Source organism: Calidris pugnax, unplaced genomic scaffold (assembly GCF_001431845.1).
Source record: "Calidris pugnax isolate Ruff unplaced genomic scaffold, ASM143184v1 scaffold42, whole genome shotgun sequence".
Classification (NCBI taxonomy): Eukaryota; Metazoa; Chordata; class Aves; order Charadriiformes; family Scolopacidae; genus Calidris; species Calidris pugnax.
The window spans coordinates 16251999-16272962 of NW_015090920.1; the positions used below are offsets into that span (position 1 = coordinate 16251999).

Sequence of the window (20964 nt, forward strand, 5' to 3'; positions counted from 1 at the left end):
TCCAAACAACAATTACTGTTTATTAACCAAGCTAACCTTGCTGAGGTATAAGTAAACTTATGAATGCAAGCCTTGCACCATGGCATTAAGCTGCCATTTTGGAAAAATTAGGTAGGCAGAGAGAGAGAACTAATTCTGTCTATACTCTTCATTGAGTGTTTGAGGTGGTTTCTTGTAGTCTGAGTCTCTACAGAGGTTCCTTAGAACTGTATGCCAGAGTGATAAAATGTATGGCTTGGCAAATTTTTTCAATACCTTTTTTACAAGCATTTTCCAGTTTTAGGTGTAAAGCTTAAAATGAATGAAGGTTTTCAGAATGAATCTCAAAAGCTTAATCTGATGTAATGGAGGAGGGTACACCAACTGACAAGTGGCTGCCTGGAAAGAGTGTTTCTTCCTTGCAGTTCAAAAATCATCCACTGTTTACAGTCTGACAGTGTTTCAATAGGTAAACAACATAAATAACCCAGAAAGATGGTAATTTCTATTTAAATCCATAGATTTAGTTACTTTTAATTGCCTCCAAGTCATATGGTTACCAATGGCCATTTTGCCTGAATTTATGTAGAACCACCAAGACTTGCACAAGTGCTTCAAAGCCGGCCAAGCTTTCAGGTTTAAACACCTCATTCTTCAGCCCAGCAGGGACAGACCAAAGTCCCAGCCCTTTAGCTGGAGGTGTCATGCTCAGGGCACACATCTACGTTCCCATCCATGAAGAGATACATGTCCTCAAATAGTTATGTTTAGACTTTATTTTTATACCCTAAGAATATGGGAGAACTGTTTAATGCAGCTTATCTTAATACATCAAGAAAGCAAGTGACACTGAGTGCTCCTTGAACTGTTCATAAACTTCCCTCTTAACTCAAATTACCAGTATCAATCACCATCCTTAGTAATGTGTGTTTTTAATTGCTTTATGGATTTTATTTTATTTACTCTTCTTTTACTTCTTGTTGCAGATAATGTTAAGAGTCCTCTTCATTGATTATTGGCAGCTGCTGCTTTCTGAGAAAACCTCTTTCAATTTAGCTTTCCGGATCCTTTGACTTCCCGCTCCAACAGCTTTATAACCTCCCCAACAGCTTCATAAATGCACTGCAATGGTCACATGAATGTCTTGGGAGGGGAATCGGCACCTCCGCATCTCCTCATTCCTATGGCACTTTAGGGAGAGATAACCAAAAAAGCAGCAAGTCCAACAGAAATTGGAAGTCCTGCGAAAGATGAATCTAATCGTGAAGCTCCGCAGAAGTTTTAGAACGCTAGTCATTCTCCTGGCGACCTTCTGCTTGGCAAGTATCGTCATTTCTGCCTATTACCTCTACACCGGCTACAAGCAGGAAATGGCCCTCGTGGAAACCACTGGAGAAGCAGAGTGTGAAGACCTCAAGCTTCTACCATACAGGTCTGTGGAGCTGAAAACAGCTAAGCCAATTGATCCATCTAAAACTGATCCCACTGTCCTCTTGTTCGTGGAAAGCCAGTACTCCCAGCTGGGGCAAGACATCATAGCTATCCTCGAGTCCAGCAGATTTCAGTACCATATGGTCATCGCACCAGCGAAGGGGGATATTCCCCCTCTCACAGAGAATGGAAGAGGAAAATACACGATTGTAATATACGAGAATATTTTGAAGTATGTATCCATGGACTCATGGAATAGAGAGCTTCTGGAAAAATACTGTGTGGAATACAGTGTTAGCATAATTGGTTTTCATAAAGCCAACGAGAACAGTGTCCCAAGTACAAAACTGAAAGGATTGCCATTACATCTTTACAATAATGTAGCCCTCAAAGACTGTGTGGTAAACTCTCAGTCTCCCTTGCTGCGCATTACCAAAGCACCAAGGCTTGAGAAAGGTCCACTGCCCGGTGAAGACTGGTCAGTTTTCCAGTTTAACCATTCCACCTATCAACCTGTGCTTTTAACTGAACTGCAGACCTCCAGACCACCCCCTGCGGGATTGCCAAAGGCTGCTCTGTATGCAACTGTCATCCAAGACTTGGGGCTTCATGATGGGATTCAGAGAGTCCTTTTTGGAAACAACCTGACCTTCTGGTTGCACAAACTGATCTTTATTGATGCCATCTCTTTCCTTTCGGGGAAGAAGCTCACTCTGTCCTTGGATAGGTACATTCTGGTTGACATAGATGACATCTTTGTTGGGAAGGAGGGAACGAGGATGAACATCAACGATGTGAAGGTAAGGCAAGAATTGGGGGATACCGTCCTGGACATGTGCATGTGCAAATGGGTACATAAAAAAAGAGACAAAACCTGAAAAAGCTGGCAAGCTCTATTTCCTAGTAAAGGCTGAAAGTGCACAAGTGTAGCTAGCAGATATAGAAATCATAACCTTAGATTATTTCAAGAGTCTATTTACCCACATAAATACAGAGATGCATTTATGTATATCCATTGGTACATAGAGACGGTCTCACACTGTAGTGCCTACAGTGAATGTACAGGCTGCCTCCTGCTTATATAGGTTCTGCTCAATGGCTTCACCCAAGAACACTTGGGTAACAAAGGAGACTTTTTACACGTCACATAACAGCAATCTTTCTTTAAACTAAATAAAATGAAGGATCTGTTTCTTGAGCAAGTTTGCTGCTGAGATGTCTGAATTTTTTAGATAACAACCCATGTTTTACACAAATTAAAGCAATTAGGTTTTCCCTGTGTGCATACATTTCCCTACGTGCACACATATGTAGGTGACATATATATAATAACATTTAGAGGCATTTTCTGTATTATTTCTTTCACTATTTATGAAAAGTAGACAGAGCAATAGAAGAAGGTTGCCTTTTTCAATCTCACAGAACTATCACTATATTTAAAAAGAACAAAAGGAAAAAAAAACTGAAAAAGTTAGCTACATTTTGATTTACAAAAATTAACAGGATAAGTTTCATTAGCAGACTAGCAAATAAGCATTTAAAGATACCAGTGACAGGATAGAAGCATGGTCTACACTTCAGCAAATGTCATAACCATCTGATATGGTAAAAAGCCCTCAGACTATTCTTTGGTAGCTCTTTCAAACTTAATTTCATAGTCTATAGTATCCAGACCCAGCATTAGATTTATTCTGAGTAATTTTCAAAGACGTATGCAACTCAGAAAGAATAGACAGAACTCAGTAGCATGACAGTTATTTCCTTGAAATTTTCAACATATGGGAATGATCAGATTCAGAGATTAATTGAAGTTCCTAAGCATACAACATCACATTGTCAGGCCTTTATTCTAGAGGGTTTTTTCCCTGTAAACACCCCGATGCTTTCATGAGCAATAAGCAAGCCTTTTGCTTTTAAAAACAGATTTCTATTTTGTTTCTTAATTCTTATTTCCACTTTTACAACATCTATATTCATCTGCCTCCTCATCCAGCTCATTAAGAGAGACATCAAAACACCCAGAAAAAGCAATAGTCTCATGTACTATTAAAACTATTTTGCACATCAGAACAGTTCAGATAATTCTATTAGCTAAACCAGGCGTATGAATGCTCATCAGGGCTGATTTCTAGCACCGTGCACTCCAAGTGCCTGGTGTCTTGAGATCTGAGCGCTGTGCACAAGCTCAGTGATCAAGTGCTCTCTCTCCGGAAATATATGGTAAAATGCTCCGAGAAAGGGCTTATATACAAGAGGAAATTAACTGAAAAGGCAATTGTGGAACAAGTTTTTCAGCAATAGCTTTCCGCCTGCACATTTTTTAGAGCATCTTTTGCTGATGTGGTTTGCTCCACTAAGGAAGTCTAATATTCTACATTGGTTAAAGAGCCCCTATTATTATAAGACGAGTGTCCACACAGAATCACTCGTAAATTCAAATCACGCTTTTGACTGGAATATCTCACTCAGAAGAAAATAAATGAGTTACCTCCTTTATTATCCAGCCATCGACAACATTACTAGGCAAACCTTTCCACCTGTGGCTGGCAGAGCAGCTGTGCTTCATTGCTCATTATAGGAGACACAGCAGAAAACTCCAGATTCAGGGGCTTGAGTAGGAGCTGGATGGCAGAACAGTAGCTGTTAAAAGCATCCAGCATCACTTTTATATGCTGCACACATTTACCCATCTGAAAACCCAGCAGTCCATACTGCTGAATATCTTGAAAATAATAAGAGAAAGCACCTGTTAGGATTCAGATTTTTTTTTAAATTATTTTTTAAAGAAATGTGTGGTGAGTCTTCTTTTTATGGATTATGTTTGAGTCAAGGTATGAAGAGAAGCTTTCATTCTTCCCACACTTCTCCAGTGCTAATTTAGAAGCCCACTTCCATCACAAAACCACCAATAGTGCCACTCATAAGTCAGCTCTTCACCTCAAGCAATAAATTATGCCAAAAGCACCTATCATGGGGAGAAATCTTTTGCAGACACAGGCTCAGAACTAACCTTCACATTGAACACTTTTGGACACAATAAAAAGTTTACCTCCCTTTTAGACAATGTTCACACGTAAATCAACTCTGCAACTTGACCATCCATTGATATTCTGCCCTTAGCATCGTGGATTTCACTTCAAATCAGTTACTCAGTACAGATTTATTCCTCAGGGTATTTCGCAAACAGTTGCTATACAAATCAGTCCATTCTTATAGAATGGACTTTTCCAGAATACATTAACATTTAAAACAGGAGGCTTGCTAATGAACATAACACCGAAATCAGAGTGTACTTTGGTTAGTTTACAGTAAAGGATAATTACAGCCAGTTAGAGAACAATCTCCCAAGTCACTTGGGGAAGGAGGCAATTAAGAACCAATAGGTCTGCCTCAAGGCAGAGCAGTTTCTTTGCTTGAAAGGCAAAAATAGCAAAGGGAGATAATATTTAAGAGGCTGATATTTAAGTGATGTCAAAGCATTGCCATGCATTTTCAAGCAGTGTCTGTGGCCTGCTGCTCAGAGAGGGCTGCATTTTTGCAGCAGTTGAAAGGCTGTTTCCGACACACCAAGGTACCGTGAGGTTTAGGGGCAGATTGTGCTTGTCCTGTAAGGGTATGATAATGTGGAAGTAGCAATGGCTCTGATAGATAGAAGGATTAGCGCAGGCTCTTCTGTATGTTGTTCAACAAGAACATGGTAGAATTTGGACCATCTTCTTTCTTTCCTGAACTGCATATTCCAGGTACAGTTAGGATCAAAAACACTAACCAAATAAAAAAGAAAAAACCACCAAAAATGAAGCCCCAAACCACTCACTAAAAGCCAAACCACCCCCCCCAGTCCATATTTATAATTCCATGCACTTCAAAACTCGCTTCATCCTGTCTCCTGCAATGCAAGTTTAAAACATAAGCATTCCCAATGTAAAAGAAAATATTTGTTATTTAGATGGTGCTTTCAAAAGCAAGAGAACCATATAGAGCAGTGCTTGTTATGAAACAGTTTCTCAGCACGGTACAATCCACTCTGTTACACCACATCACTATTTCTACGATTCCTTTAGTTCTTAGCATTTGTCACTACAAACAGTGTGGGATCCCTTTGTGGAGTTACACAGGCTCTCTGTCAGGCTCTCCTAAGGTGCCACACACACCCATGTCCCTCAGGAATGCTTTCACACATGTCAGATTCCAAGATGTGTGCAAGAAAACTGCAAATGACCAGTTACACACCTCCTAAACAGTATGACAAACACAGCTAAATAATATCACGCCGTTACAGCTCTTAGGCCTTTATTTCCAGTGACCAAACGTATAATAACTGCCAACCCAAAGGACACATGACTCGAAATTAGTCTTCTGATAACAGTATTTGTATGTAACAATAAAAAGACAACACTGTTCCTGTGTAATTACTTCCTGCAACTCAAATGTTTTTATCCCCTCACAAAGCCATTTCTCAATTAGGCACTTCAGGGATATATATAGTTTTTATAAAGTGTGGTATTGGCTAGAGGAACGGAGATTAGAGAATGGAGTTATTATGGGCTCTGTTTACCACAAAAGATCTCCTAGTCCCTTGTATTATAGAAGTTGCGCAAGGTCATATCTGTCTAAGTAATTAAACAGGAACTCAGCAGAGCCACAGAAAGCTATTTTCCCAAGCTTTGCAGAGATCTATCTTGAGCCTAGCAAGCCTCTGCAAATGAATTTCTCCCTTTCCCTCCTGCCCGTGTATTATCTCACTGCTTGATTTTAGAAAGCAAAAGACTCAAGAATTCATCAGTTAATTTGCAGAATTACTGAATTCGTGTACTTGCAAATTATATTGGTTCCCAGCACACAACAAGTCCAGGAACATTAGCATCACTGATTTAGCCAAAAAACCTAGAAAAGTCTGTTTATGCTGTGTCTGAGACTGCCATACAGAAAGAAGAAGAAACTTTAAAGTTAAAGCTTTGTATTAACTGCACAAACACACAGAGGTGCATTACCCAAACAGGTTTTTTTTTGCCATAGTATGAACTAGTACAATATTTACTCACCCAGGAAGAGCTCAGTGCAGTGACCACGGCTTTTTCAACACTTTTTACAAATATGTTTTCTATTGTTAACCCTGTAAGCTCACAATGCAAGCTAAGGCCCTTACTCTTTAATAAGTGAAAAAAATAAAAGAAACAACATTAGTCCTTCACTTCCTAGCAGCCTCTTAGCTCTTGAACTGCAGCACAGCTTCCCTTCTAGCACCTTCCTCCAGGTGGGCCCACTCAGGAGCCACCTGCTTCCCTCTCTTCCCCCACTCTCCCAGCTGGAGCTGATAATCAAAAAAAGAATTGCTGGTCCCAGCACCATCATATCACAAAGCCCCTTTCTCTAAAAGCTACACCTCCTGTTTCTGTATTCCCTCTAATTGCTGCTATAAGGGCAGGAGCATCCTTGTGCTTTCTGAGGTACTATAAAATGATGGAACAATGCTTGGAAATGTCATTTGTGTTACTGTTGACTGCAGTCCCTCCTTCTCCTTGCAGCACCAAATAGCCCATCTGCATTTTCCCCTCTTCTTCCTCCCTAAGCTTCAGTCCACTTACTTCAGTGGAAATACGTTAGTCCCTGACGCCTCCTCACTTCCACAGGTCTGCACTTTGTCTTTGACCTTCACTGTCATTAAAATGCCTTGAGCACTTAATGGCTGTGATTTCCTCCTCATTTTAGTATTTTAAAGGCAAGAATTCATGTTGGAGTTGCATCTTTTCTGATAATTCCAAATTAAAGAGTACTGGCTCAGCAGGAGGCTGAGCTCAATAACTGAATCTCTCCAGCATATGCTTTTTCTGATCTTTCTGCAAGGACAATTGCTTTCAGGTGGAATAATTAGAAATGTCTGGGCCACATCACCAGACACGGCAGATGCACAGTCAGTACAAATCTGCAGGTGGGCACAGGGTGGGTAAATCTCTCTGTGCTGCTGTGGGCAAACCCTCCTCCCTGGCCATGAAAAGCCTATATATGCCCTTTGAAAGAAGGAATTTAATAAACTGCTGTAGAGTAATGCTCATTCCTGCTTCAGCTCTGCTGGGATGCACTACTTCTCATGCTCTTTGGAGTTGGTGGTACAGACCCAAACCAGGCGTGTGGATGGGGAAGCTCTATTAAACAACAGACAAAAACATGTTTCTACATCCTTTTGCAGCATTTGGCACCTAGTTTCACAGAATACACCAGCTTTCTGTAGAAATTTGCCAGCATTGCCAGCAGACCAGAATTGAGAGTGAGGGAGGATTATCGTGGGTAGTTGGATTTCTAACTCAGGTTTCTGAAGAGTTTCTCTGAATGCTCCACTCTCTTATACCTATCCTATGCTCACGCCCAACTGTAGGGAACATTATGACGGAAGTTACAGAAGCCCAATAACTCAATCTGCCTCTGGTTACTTCCAAATGTATCAGTCTCCAAAATCCACAGTGCTTGAAGGAGAATTTTAAACTCCTGCTGCTCTAAATAGGCACTAGAAACGAAACTTTTTTTATCGTTCATTCATTTGCAGCATTTTTCTTCAGCATAAGCTGCAAACAGCAATCTCTTCCTTGCTGATAATGTAAGATATAATACTCATCCCTACAGCCTTTTTATAATAAAATTCTCCTACCAGTAAAGTAGCCACACCAATGAACAACACAGCAAGAAACTAAAACTAGAAGATGTATGAGCCTAGGAAGACAGAGGAGACAGCCAAGCATTAGTCATTATAGGCCATGTTGCCCTTACATCACCTTTTAAAGCACTTGAGGGTGGCAGTGAAGAACACAATGAAGTGAAATTCTGGAGTTCCCACTTTTGGATGCTCTTAAAGACTTTAAAAATGAATTTAAAAAGCAGCTGAGAAGGTATTGTAAGAAAAATTTAATAATCAGACAATCTTTTTAAAAATGGGAGTGTCCAGTCCATTCTGCCTCAGCAGAGATGAAAGCTCATTCAATATTTTCCTTGTTTGGGTCTCTTGAATCACCCAATTCTTTCTGCAATAATTTGAGTGTTGAATATTGCTCAAGTGCCTTGTCAAGCTGCATCACACGAAACATTCCATACTTTTTTTCTTTCAATAAAGCCTGTCCTTTCATTCAGAATTTCAGTACTGATGTAGTTAAAAAAAACAATTCCTTTGCCATCAGCAAAAAATTTATTTTCCTCCTTGGGAGCCTGGCAGATCAACTGTCTATCTGTGTACCCTACCTGAATTATAGTAGATTTGGGGTTCCCTCATCTGCCAGGTTTCCCACTGAAGATATGGTAGGTCTTCACAGAGTTTTATATGGTCTTGCCAGACAACAAATTCTGGCAACTCTAATTTTCTAGCTGTTTCATTTCATTAGTTGAGACAATTATGTTCCTTCTGTGCGTCCCACTCATTAAAAGGGTACTTCTACCACATGGTCTAACCGAGATTTTCCTGAATTTTTGAAAACTCATTCGGTGTTCTTCTGTCCCAGAGGGCATGGTGATTTTTTTGTCTGCAGGGCTACAAGACTCCAAGCAGTGCAATTTGATATTGTTTGTACAAGCATCACAGAATTATCACAAATCTGAACTGTTTTTTTTCCAAGAAAATAAGTGTAATCTTTTACAAAGCAAGCAAAATTATAAAAAAAAAAAAAAAGAGAGAGAAAAATCTTCCTTCATTCTTCCAGCTTCTTAACTAACTGTAAGAACAAGATAGAAATTAATCTTGAAAAATAGTAACAATTCTGAAATTTTAAAAAACAATGCAATATCTTTTAAAATACAGAAAGGACAGGCAGTTTTAGTTATTGGTCTAATTCAGAAATATCTAGTGCTCACAGCCTGTGCTCAGAATTACTGTATTGTGACACATTCCTTTGTTTACACTTCCATTAATTTTCTGGATTTGTACTGATGTCTTGGATCCCTTCTCCAAAATAATTCTGAAGTCATAGGTTGTATCATGCTGGAGTATATTTCCAGGATATATATGGTACTCAATTTAATTTAGCTTCATTCAATTTACTTTAAACCATGTTCATAACATTTAGGGAATCCGTAGGAACCAAAACCCATGGCTGCTTTATATCAGTCTCTCAAGAGGCCTCCATTAACCTGAGTTTTAAAACAATGCATATTAGTTAAAAAGAAGTAATAACAATTGCTTCCTATATAGCAAAAGAACACTCATGAAATGATCAAATATCTTTCTAGAAAGGGTAGCCAATGCAGACTTAAAGAGCAGTCATAATTATTGCCTTAAAAGCACTTGATGCAGCAATAAACACATTACCATGAATGCCATACATAATGCAGTTACTTTAGTAGCAGTGTTACTTAAGTAATTTTAAATATGCCTTTGTCATCCAAATGTGAGCAGAAGAAACAACACTTAGAGCAAAAGCTCAATTTAACATCATTAGCGTTATTCAAATGATTTGAAAATGGCAATGCTCAGGAAAAGGTGTAAATAGATGGAAGGATGGACAAATAGATGACATAACAGAGAAAATCTCAAAGAGAAAAGAAGAACTTTGAAACTTAAAATATTTAGTAATAATTAACTAGGCATTTTCTACCCACCCCCGTATCATAATGTAGAATGAAAATAACTCTTTGACTCTGTCTGGTTTCAAATTATTAGATCAATCGATCAATCAATTAATCAATCTATCCATATACCTATATATGCACACATTCACACAAATTATTTCAAATCTTATGACCTTCTTTGTCTCTTCTGTAAATATGCCCATAGACTCCTTCAATTAATACTTTTACTTCTAATGTTATACATCTCCACCTGTCTTCTTTTCATTCAGGCAGATTAATGTAAGGACTTTTAGATAAAAGTTACCAAATTCCAGCTTACAAAGAGGGCAGAATAAGAGCCTAGTAAGAGCTGCACCTTTAACATTGGGCTTGGTGTCCCTGTAGGCTGCAAAATTACTTTCTGGTAAATGGTCATTGTTTATTAATTATCATTCCTAAGGTAAACATCACATGCCAGCATGTGAACTTCAAAACCAGTAAATCAGAAGCAGAATACAATGCCTTTGGTCAAAATCTAGCATGTGACCATTGCTTCTCGTGAGCTGTGCATTCATCTGCGGGAAGATTTAGGTTTTCCCCAAAGGGCTGGACAATTTTCATTAGGGTTTCCTTTTCCTCTGGACATACACAGAGTCCAAATACTTTTACAGAGACATAAGAACAAATGACCTTCCGACTCCATCGTTCAACATGAGTCATGCAGAGCTTGGAATAGTTAGAATGAGTCATATATTGCTTTCAGCAGAGTTTGTTGGAGAATAGTGCTTTGCATACAAACGCATCGATTCATCTGGAGAAATTCACTTCACAAGAAACTATTTTATTTAGGAAATATCGTATGGTCTGTGTGTAGCTACTTCAATAAATAAACAAACAAAAAAAAGAATGATTTCATTGAACATTTGAAATTGTGACAGTTTGATACAGTTATTTCACTGCTGAAGGGGATGTCTGTGCATCAGAGTTTATTGAGTTTTTTTGCAATGATCATAAGCACACACAGAAAGAATCAAATTTGATGAGAAAATCATCCTGCCTTTTATGTTTATGTCACCAGATAATATTCTGGTGACAGGCCAAGCAAAAGAAGATAAAATCATGCAAAGCTTTCAGGTTTTGCTGTGAAAGCATGAGCTGTAATAAAACACTATACGACACGTTGTGATTTTCCATCAGATGCCGACAAGTTAGACCTGATGGTGAGCTTTTGACCTATGACCATTGGCATGACAACTCTCCAACCCTTTGTGGAGACACAAATCAAGGCTCTCCAGTTTAAAATCAAGAGCACCGATGGCAAGTGACGGCTAAACCCTTCATTATTTGCTAGCATTTAATGGGGCTCTCAAGAAGGTCTGGTAGGTACACCTATCATAACTTCTGCCAGTGGCTGTGAACAGGTACATGTCTGGGAGTTTTAGGTGCCAAATGGTGTCTATCAGTCTCTTGCTTTATACCAGACCATTTGGCAACACAGCATCTCTAGGACTTTCAAAGGATGATGGTAAGAAACTGCAGATGGTTGACTTTCCAGGTGTCAGTCTCTAGAATAAGGCTAATATCTGTGCGCACCAAGTTAGGACTGCACCAGCTGTACTGACCTCTGGTTCATCCATCTGTATTGTCAAGTACACATTATAGTTTCAGCTAATTCTATGGGCCCATAGAGCATCTTCACCCACAGAGAGTAAGCCACACACTATATTTTAATTTTGATGGCAATCTTTTATCCTGGAAACATTGTCCTAATAACGTAATACTTCTCCTTACAATGTCTCTTCTTTCTGTGCCAGAATATACAGTGGTCCTAAAATCAAGGTTTCTAACTCTTTAAAAAATTCATCTGCACAGGACCTTAGAGTGTAAGTGTGTTTTAATTTGTTAAAATTATATTTCTTTCACATTTTTACTTTTACTATTAAATATGACATTGTAAAAAAAAAAAAAAACCAACTTGCTAGTTCTACAATAGGTACATTAAAATATATTTTATTGCTATTAATACATTACTCCAAAAAAAGCACGAAATAATTTTTCACTCCCATGGGCCATTATATTACTATAATATAAGACTATTTAGTGATTTATCATGTCATCTTGTGTGGACAAAATTTCTAAATTTCTTATAGAAATATTAAATATGAGAAATTATAATCATAGAATCAGAGAGTGGTAGGGGTTGGAAGGGACCTTCAGAGATCATCTAGTCTAATGTCGAGTTACGATATTTTATACAGAATATATTATAAAAGTTAAGAATTCCTCTCAAGAAATGTCAGGATGAACACAAAACAAAACTTTTTTTTCTTGTTTTACATTAATAGAATTTCATTTTCAAAATTAACAGGAAAATGAAAGGATAAGTTATTCATCATTTCCTTCATACCAGTGAATTAGTAAAAACACTCTGGAGCTTTCTGAACAGTGTTTTTGTTCATTAGGATTTGAATTACTGCAACACGTTGCATATATTAACGTTTTCTGATGTAAAACTGCAGCATTTATCATTGATTAGTATAGCATATGACAAAAAGCTCTTGTATTTCCAGTTAATGCTGGCACAGAAAGACTACTAACGCAACATGTTGTCCTTCAGATCTTAGAGTTTCTTTAGGAGTGACTTTGGCCGTTCAGACTCCAGAGTTTGTCTTACCCAGGTCTGTTGTCCAAGGCCATAGAGCTCATAGGTGTTGTTCTGTGAATAGGTTAAAGTATGCATGGAATGGATGCAGTTTGGGAAAAAAAAAAGTTTCAACAAGTTGAAATTCTTGAAGTTGAGTTAAATTCTTTTTTTCTTTTTCTTTTTTTTTTCTTTTTTTTTTTGTGAGACAGAGTCTCCTAAATCTTGCATTCCTTTCAAAAAAAAATCTTTTTTGTTTAATTATCACTAAGATTTATGGCAAGCTAGCAAAGGTTAGAATAGCACGTTCCTTTCTAAGGCCATTAAATCTGAACAGTAAAGCCATTATCCCACCTCTGGCTCATTTTAGAAAAACAGAACCAGTGATCACCTGTTTTAACTTTCACCTGGAAGAAACTAATGCCTCCCCATCCCCAAACATACTCTATTAGCAAAATATCACCTCAATGTTAATTTTTCTTATTTTCTTGTGGAAATAAAGCCACAGATGAGTAATTTTTTTTCTTCTTTCAGGAGAAAAATTGTAAATACCATTTACCAAGCCACGACAGTTTTTCTAACTGTATATAAACCTTACTCTTTCCTACATTTTTGTTCTTTCTTCACACTACCAGCACTCTTAATCTGCTGTTCACGTTTTCATCCAGACAGCACCCCAACAGAAGTGGGATCTATGGCGTGATACACACTCAGTTTATCTGGCACATGACATACACCCTATTTTTAATCTCTGATTGGAGAAGGCTGAATAAGTTACCTGAGAGAGTTTAATTCTTTTAATTGATGTAGTCATTTAATTGGCATTTTTGCATTTATTTTTAATTATATATATTAAATTAGTACCTACTTCCCAATACTGTCTGACCAAGGCATGGTGACATTCAAAGATTTAAAGATTAGAATTTTAGTTTTCTTTCCTTCCAACCCCTTGGACTAAATTGGTGAAAAATCCTTCCAAAACGGTAAAGCGGCAAGGCAGGGGAATATGTTTATATTTTTGTTACTCAATCAACTTGGACTGCTCCAGTAAAACAGTTTCCCATGGCAAAATGTTGATTTATTAAATGCAGAATGTTCCACTGAATGTGATTTAAACAAAATTATAATCTGCCAACTCGTCTGCTCCAGCAGGCTAAGGGAAAAGTGGACAGTTTGAAGAATATTTAAAAAAAAATATCCAAAAGATCATAATTAAATGTAGCTTTGGAATTGCTGATCTTCCAGAAATTAAAAAATGCAAATAATTCACACTCTGTCAAGAGACTTTTTTAATATGAGAATATCCTATGAAATGGATATTTCAGGTTTTTACTGCCTCTTCATTTTATGTAAAAGCCAGAATTATTAATGTAACTTTTACATTACATGTTAAATCTAAAATATCAACATTTAAGCAATTTCTAAAAGTTGTATCAATATTACACTAGAACTGCCTGATTGAATCAGATTGAATCAAAGCCATGGGCTTCAAGAACCTATGTTTTTCACCCCAAAACATCAGACCTTCAAGTAAAGGCTGTATAAAGAATGTTTGAATTCACATTTTTGAGAGCATACCGTATTTGCTTGCCTTCCCTGAAACTCATGAAATATTGGCTCTTAAAACTGTCAGTGATTCTTGAAAGCACAAGTGCTTTTTTGGTTGAGATCCAGTTGTTTTAACAGAGTAAATCTCAGCATAATTGTCCATTCCCTAGGTTTTTAAACTCTTTTGAAGTATGGAGGTCTGTACATTAGCCTGCTCATTAATAGTGTAGATACAATGCCAAGATCAGGATTGTTTCAGTTTTGATTGATTTCAATATCAAGGGGGTTTGGCGTCAAAAATATTCTCAACAAGAGCAACTCCGATTGTGATTTTGGGGCTTTGGAGAGGGGGGAGGCCACAGCTGGCCACCTCTGGGGTGAAAAGCAGCATAGCAAAGAGCAGAAGAACATGAGAGAGAAGCCCAAGGGATGAGTGGAGAGGACTCTTGGGGAGTCCCTTTATCAGGGACTGTAGTGATAGGACGAGGGGTAATGGTTTTAAACTGAAAGAGGGGGGATGTAGCTTAAATAGTAGAAAGAAATTCTTTACTTTGAGAGGCAGAGGTTGCCCAGAGAAGCTGTGGCTGCCCCATCCCTGGAGGTGTTCAAGACCAGGCTGGATGGGGCTTCGAGCAACCTGGTCTAGTGGGAGGTGTCCCTGCCCATGGCAGCATGGTTGGAACTCAGTGATCTTTAAGGTCCCTTCCAACTCTAACCATTCTATGATTCTATGAGGATCAAAGAGGACCCGGGATCACGGCTATTTCCCAGTAATATTTAATCCCTAAGGGCTATACAGACTGAAGACCCTCTGTGTAATAATATTTACTGTAGGTTTTTCAACAAATTAGCACAAATATTTGGAAATTCATTGAATATAAATGGGTAAATAAGCATTAGTCTATATGTATCTATAATTAATAGAGACTAAATACTCTATAATCTTATTAATTTATCGAATCTTTAGTGGGGCTCCAGGCATAAGTGTGAACTGCTGAGGCTGTGCTCTGCATGGTTAATAATAATAATCCATGTAAAAAAAAAAATAGGTTCAGCTGCAGAATGTGAATTCTTTAATAAAAAAACTCTGCGTGTGTCCTCCTAGTAATGTATCCCAAGATTTATATGCATCATAAACAAATATGTCTGTGGTATTATAAAGTGTAATTCCACCGTATTTGTTATTAGGAAAGGGAATAAGGCTTCCCATATGCTTTCACTATTATTTCTCTTGTAACTGGGAACATGCCTGCCAGTACATTATCAGGAAATAAAAGGTTCCCATCACTGCTATAAATATTGCAAGGTGGATGTTATGGAGCAGCTCGGTGGTAAAGACCAGCGGGGATTTACTCCCAGCCTTCAGGCAGCAGGTACATCTCAAAGCTCAGCAGCAAGAGGCAAAGCCTCAGACTAGTGACACCTTGCCATTTGTTTGCTTAACATAAGGAAACATTTTGAGTTGATACGACGCACATTGATTTCAGTAGTGTAGGATGACGCTGAAGCGAGGTTTAGAAATTTCCAAAGATCAGGATCTTGGCTGAGACCTGAATATAAAATTACCTACGCTCAACCTATATCTCTCCGGAAGGGTAAGAGGAAATTCCCTTCTCTTCCCTCATGTACTGGTAGCTGATACTACAGTGGACTAAGCCATAGGAGAAAATAAACTGTTTTTAGGAAAGGGAGTTTATTACTCTTTTACCATTATTTTATGGTTTACCTCGGAGGCCTGGCCAACCAGCCCCTGTGTATCACAGAATTACCATGGTTGGAAGGGACCTCTGGAGATCATCTACTCCAACCCCCCTGCTAGAGCAGGTTCAGGTAGAGCAGGTTGCACAGGATGGCATCCAGGCGGGTTTTAAGTGTCTCCAGAGATGGAGACTCCACCACATCTCTGGGCAGAGTGTTCCAGTGCTCTGCCACCCTCAAAGTCAAGAAGTTTCTCCTCATGTTTAGATGGAACTTCCTGTGTTCACATCTAGTAATTCCAGTGGCTGGTTGCTAGTGCTAAAACCTCAGGCAGCAAAGGTTTGAGGTGGGCTTCACTCCAGCAGAGGAAAGATGGGATAAAGAAGGGGAAATGCAGAGCCCACAGAGAGCTTGAGGAATAAGGAAGATTTTTCCACAGTGGAAAAATACCACCTGTCTTTTAGCTAATTCTCATCTTACAGTTGCAAATTCTTTTCAGGATTTGAATGTACACCTTGTCAAACAATCCCATTTGGGCAGCAGAGCATTAGCCAAGTAAAACCTATCCGAACAATCTGGTATTTATGATTTTAAACAGCTATTGCCATATAAAATAAAATTATGGCACTCCCCCGCAGCTAGGAGAGTAATACCACCTCTCACTTCAGAAATGAGTGAAAATTTAGTGTAGACACCTATAATTAAAAGGTTGATACTTTGCTGAACATTTTTCTCAGTTTAACGATTCAAAGTTACATGGATTCATACTTTAAACTGCAAGTCACTGCCCAGTTTTCAATGGGAATATTTTGAGAGAAAAATACTACCTATAATGACTCAAATCAAAAGCAACTAGATTTAAAAGTTTACTGACTCAGTATGCCACTTTTCACCTGCCACAAAAATGCATGTGAGTGGCCTTGAAATAGGAATATTTTTCAAACAAAAAAAAATTCCCCCAACCCTTCTGCGCATCTTTTTTTTTTTCTGAGAAAATACTATGCAAGCATTTAATGTACTGGTGAGCTTAGCTTTCATCACTGTTCTTACATGCTAGAAACTTAATCACCTTAAATATTAACTGCCAGTGTTCTCCTATATGTGAGAACAGAGAAAAACCAAAAATTTCAACTATTGTGAGACTTATGAAAGGATCACAAACATCAGTAACACTGATTTTCGCTGTATTATTATTGTAATCAGACACCATTATGCTTGGAAGACATACCCTTCTTCGAGGGCATGGGCTGAATCTTTCACCAAAACTATTCCCTGTGGAAGGCTCTATATACCACAGGAATGTGTTCTCATACAAATGATAAGTTGGGGAAAAGAAAAAGACATTTCAAAATTATGTTCCCATTCTCTTCCAAGCAGCCAAGAAAACATGTCATAAAAGATATCAGTAAACACTCTCTGATTAAAAATGCTTGCTAGAAATGTTTACTCTCCCTTCCAGATAAGTCACTTTGTGTACTTACAGCATAGCACAGCATTCATCCCATGTAATTTAGAAAATCAGGGATGAGGAGCTTGAAGAGCGAACAAGCATACCTTTCTAACAGGAAATATTTCGCAGATGCACGATGCTTGGGGAAATTCAATGCATTCCAATACCAAAGAAGGTTCTTTATCCGAAACAGTTTTAGAAGCCCTGGGGATAAGTTATCCCTGTCAAGTATGATTTAGCAGTATCTAGAAAGGGATCAGCTCCATCAAACGGTAGGAAATTTACCTAAAACCTCTTTTTGTCTGTGCTGCCTCTGGCTCTGCCTTGGGTTGTGGTGCCAGGTAGAGGAGCCCCTTGTTATCAGAAGTTTCCTTCCCAGAAAGTCACTAGAAGGGCTGAAAGCACTCTTCATACTTTTTAACAATTGCATTATTCCACTTGAATATCTCAAGGGTGCACATTTGAGGTTTTTTCAAGTCTGTAATCCGGAGTGATCTGAAGAATGGTGGTACTTCAGTTTTGCTCTGTGGTGATAGTTTTAACCATACAGCTATGACTTGAAGCATTTCCTCTGGCTCTTGGAAAGATTTGTTCTCAATTTTACCTAAAATTACCTAGTTTTATGAAAAAGTAACCTGCTGGAACCTCTGAAATGGTTTATTTCAAATTTTTCAGCCTCATTTGGCGATCTGGCTTGATTTTATCAGAGAACATACTGGCCTTTGATGTTTCTATTCAAGAAAATTTAGTAGAAACTTACCAGGGGCTTTGTCATGTTGCTTTGGATCTTCCAGCTTTCTCTTCTGGACAACTTATTATGCTGTCTTCAAGCTAGGAAGGATAATAAAGCAGTGGTAAGCAGCAGGAGGATTTTCTGGGACAGAGGAATTTTGAACCCATCCTTGAGGACAAAAAAGGCTTTACCTCCCTCTACTCTAAACTTGAAGGATGTGGGGGTGGCAGAAGCAGTCTAACCTCTGGTAAAAGAGATGAGTATGCTGTAAAGCAAGAATATTTGCCTTGCAATTCCCTTTTCATTTTACAAAAACTTCCAATGCCAGTTAACAAACACAATCAAAATACTGAAGTGAGCTCCCTAGACAGCGCAAAACAGCGTCATGAAAAAGAAAGAAGGGTCAAAAAAGTTAAGCTCTGCTAGACAAGCTTCAAACATCTCAAAAATATTAAAAAGCAAAGTTAATCCTAGTGATTTTTAAAGTTCATCCTTACTCATAAAGATTTTGCAAAACTCCAGTTTTCAGGATAAGTGACAAAAGCATGGAAGCCTCCAAGTACTACCAGGGAAAGCTGGGTGACAGGAGTTTCCTAGTAAGCCATCCTTTTGTTCCAGAACAAAGAAAAATGTACCACTAGCACAGATTTCTGTGAACCTACTCAATTTTAGGGACTCCAGTTGTAGCACAGTTATAAATTTTACACACTGCAGCCAGATGTCTAGTTGCAATCCACTGAGGATTAAAGAGAACCTATGAAACTAACAGATTGATTAAACACAATTGGGGCTTTCTGTAAAACAGAAGCATTGGAAGCTCATTGGAAGTAAATGGAAAGGAGACCGTGTGATACAGGTATGTTACTTGTAACATGGTTGAGAAATATTCCACAATAGTTTAAAAGACAGCCCTTTCCCAATCCTAAGGGATTTTTCACTTGGCCCCAAAAGAATAGCAGAAAATGGTTTTATCGCTTTGCTTCAAGGTATGCTGCCACTTACAGTGCAACAAAGTGTGACTTTTCCACCTGTTCAGGACCTTCCTCTCCCCAAATACAGCACAGTGAAATAGATGGGCAAGGCTAGACTGGGAAAGGACAATGACTGCCGCCCATCTTCTTGCTCCCACCTATGTCCAAAGCTTCTGGGAGCACCTCAGCACAACTATCAATGTTTAGGAAGTCCACAGAGACTTGGGGGGTTGTAGTTGTTGGCCATAGGCAGAAGTGCTGTGCCTACCCAGTAGCTGCTCTGCGCTGCCTGTGGAAGTGGTGGGGTCACCATCCCTGCAGGTATTTAAATACATGTAGACGTGGTGCTTAGGGACATGGTCTAGTGGTGGGCTTTGCAGTGTCGGCTTAATGGTTGGACTCAATGGTCTTAAGGGTCTTTTCCAACCTAAATAATTCTAGGATTCTGTGGTGTTCCTCGGTATCCTATAAACTTAAATTCCCTGGTTTCTGATTTTTAGGGAGAAGTCCTTCTACATTTGGGTATTTTGGACGTTCCCATTTTTAGTACTGACAGCACAAACAGAGAAATTAGCAACTGCTGTGATTTCCTTGTCCACTCTCCCACTCTGAAAGCTCTAGAAGCCCTTCACTTAAACATATGGAGGCAACCTCTTAAAGCCACTAGTTATATCCATCATTGCCTAAACACACCCCTTCTGAAAGCTGAAGGACAGACCTGAATTTTGAATATATCACCTCTGTTCCAATCTCTACTTTATGATTGAATGTGTGTTTGAAAAATAAACGCTTAATTCCACCACAAAGTATACACATCAGTCAGGCTTTAAGCAGTAAATTTAAAGTAGTAATTTGAGATTGCTGGTAAGAGTTCAGAATTTTGAGATAAACGTCCATGATGAGAATTTTAAGGAATTTTTATTTTTATGACAAGTTACTGATGTATATAATTCCAAAGACAGTAAACGAGCAGAAAACCCACTCTGATTAAACCTTAGTACATCCAAGCCCATAAATTAAAGACAATAGATAAGGTAGCCTCCATTAGTCCAGCCCTAGAATAATTTATAACAACCGAGTCCCCACATATAACAGGTTAGGGTTTGGGGTTCTTTTGCTTAAAGAACAATCTGAACAATTCTGAGCAATCAAGGAATAAGAGGAAGAAATATAGCAGATACAACTAAAACAAACTGTAGTTTGCATTTGTATTGTATTGTATACAATTTTGCATTGTAATAAAGAAGAGGAGACTGATATTTTTTGGCACAACCCAAACATTACTTAAGAGGAGTTGCAAATACCTGTCTGTTTTACTATTGGTGACAAACAGCACAATGACTGACACCAATGCAGTTTGCTGCAACAGGATCACAATTGCTGAGCATTAATTTTTTATTAACATACTATTTTAAATCTTGATGTCATTCCTTTAAAACTTCAAGACGTTTTTCCTGCTCAATACTTATTTTAGGGTTGGGTTTTTTGGTGATTGATCAGAGATAGATGATGGTTCTGCATCTGCCATTCTGGCCTCTCTCATGCCAGTACCCCAGTAGAATTACAGACAGACAAACTCCACCTGCCCCATGCAGACGTAGATAACAGGGCAAGATGCAAGAAGAGGCATGTCTTCTTTCCCCTGTGTGGCCATTGTACTGGCCAAGCAGAACTGCAGTCATAGGGAGCATGGCAGCATAGAGTGTCCTGGGAGATGGGAAAGCTATTTAAATTAGACTAAACATTCCTGATCATGTTGTTTCTTTTAAAAACTGGACCAAAAATTCTTCATTTACAGATGGGAGATTACCTTCTCCTTATTCTCAAGCCTGAATAGCCTCATGAGACCCCACCTGGAGTACTGTGTCCAGCATAAGAAGGACACGGACCTGTTGGAATGCAGCCAGAAGAGGCCCCAAACAGGATCAGAGGGAGGGAGCACCTCTGCTCTGAGGACAGGCTGAGAGAGTCGGGGTTGTTCAGC

General features: G+C 38.7%; 1 protein-coding gene across 2 annotated transcripts in view; it reads left to right on the top strand.

Moving 5' to 3' along the window:
* LOC106892695 (bifunctional heparan sulfate N-deacetylase/N-sulfotransferase 4) overlaps nt 1-20964 on the top strand; it is a 102904-nt gene that overhangs the window by 14286 nt on the left and 67654 nt on the right. For both annotated transcript variants that reach the window (XM_014950086.1, XM_014950085.1), the window contains one exon: nt 966-2210. In XM_014950086.1, the coding sequence (XP_014805572.1) occupies nt 1230-2210 (981 nt within the window). In that variant the 5' untranslated portion in view covers nt 966-1229. The remainder of the gene's footprint in view (nt 1-965; nt 2211-20964) is intronic.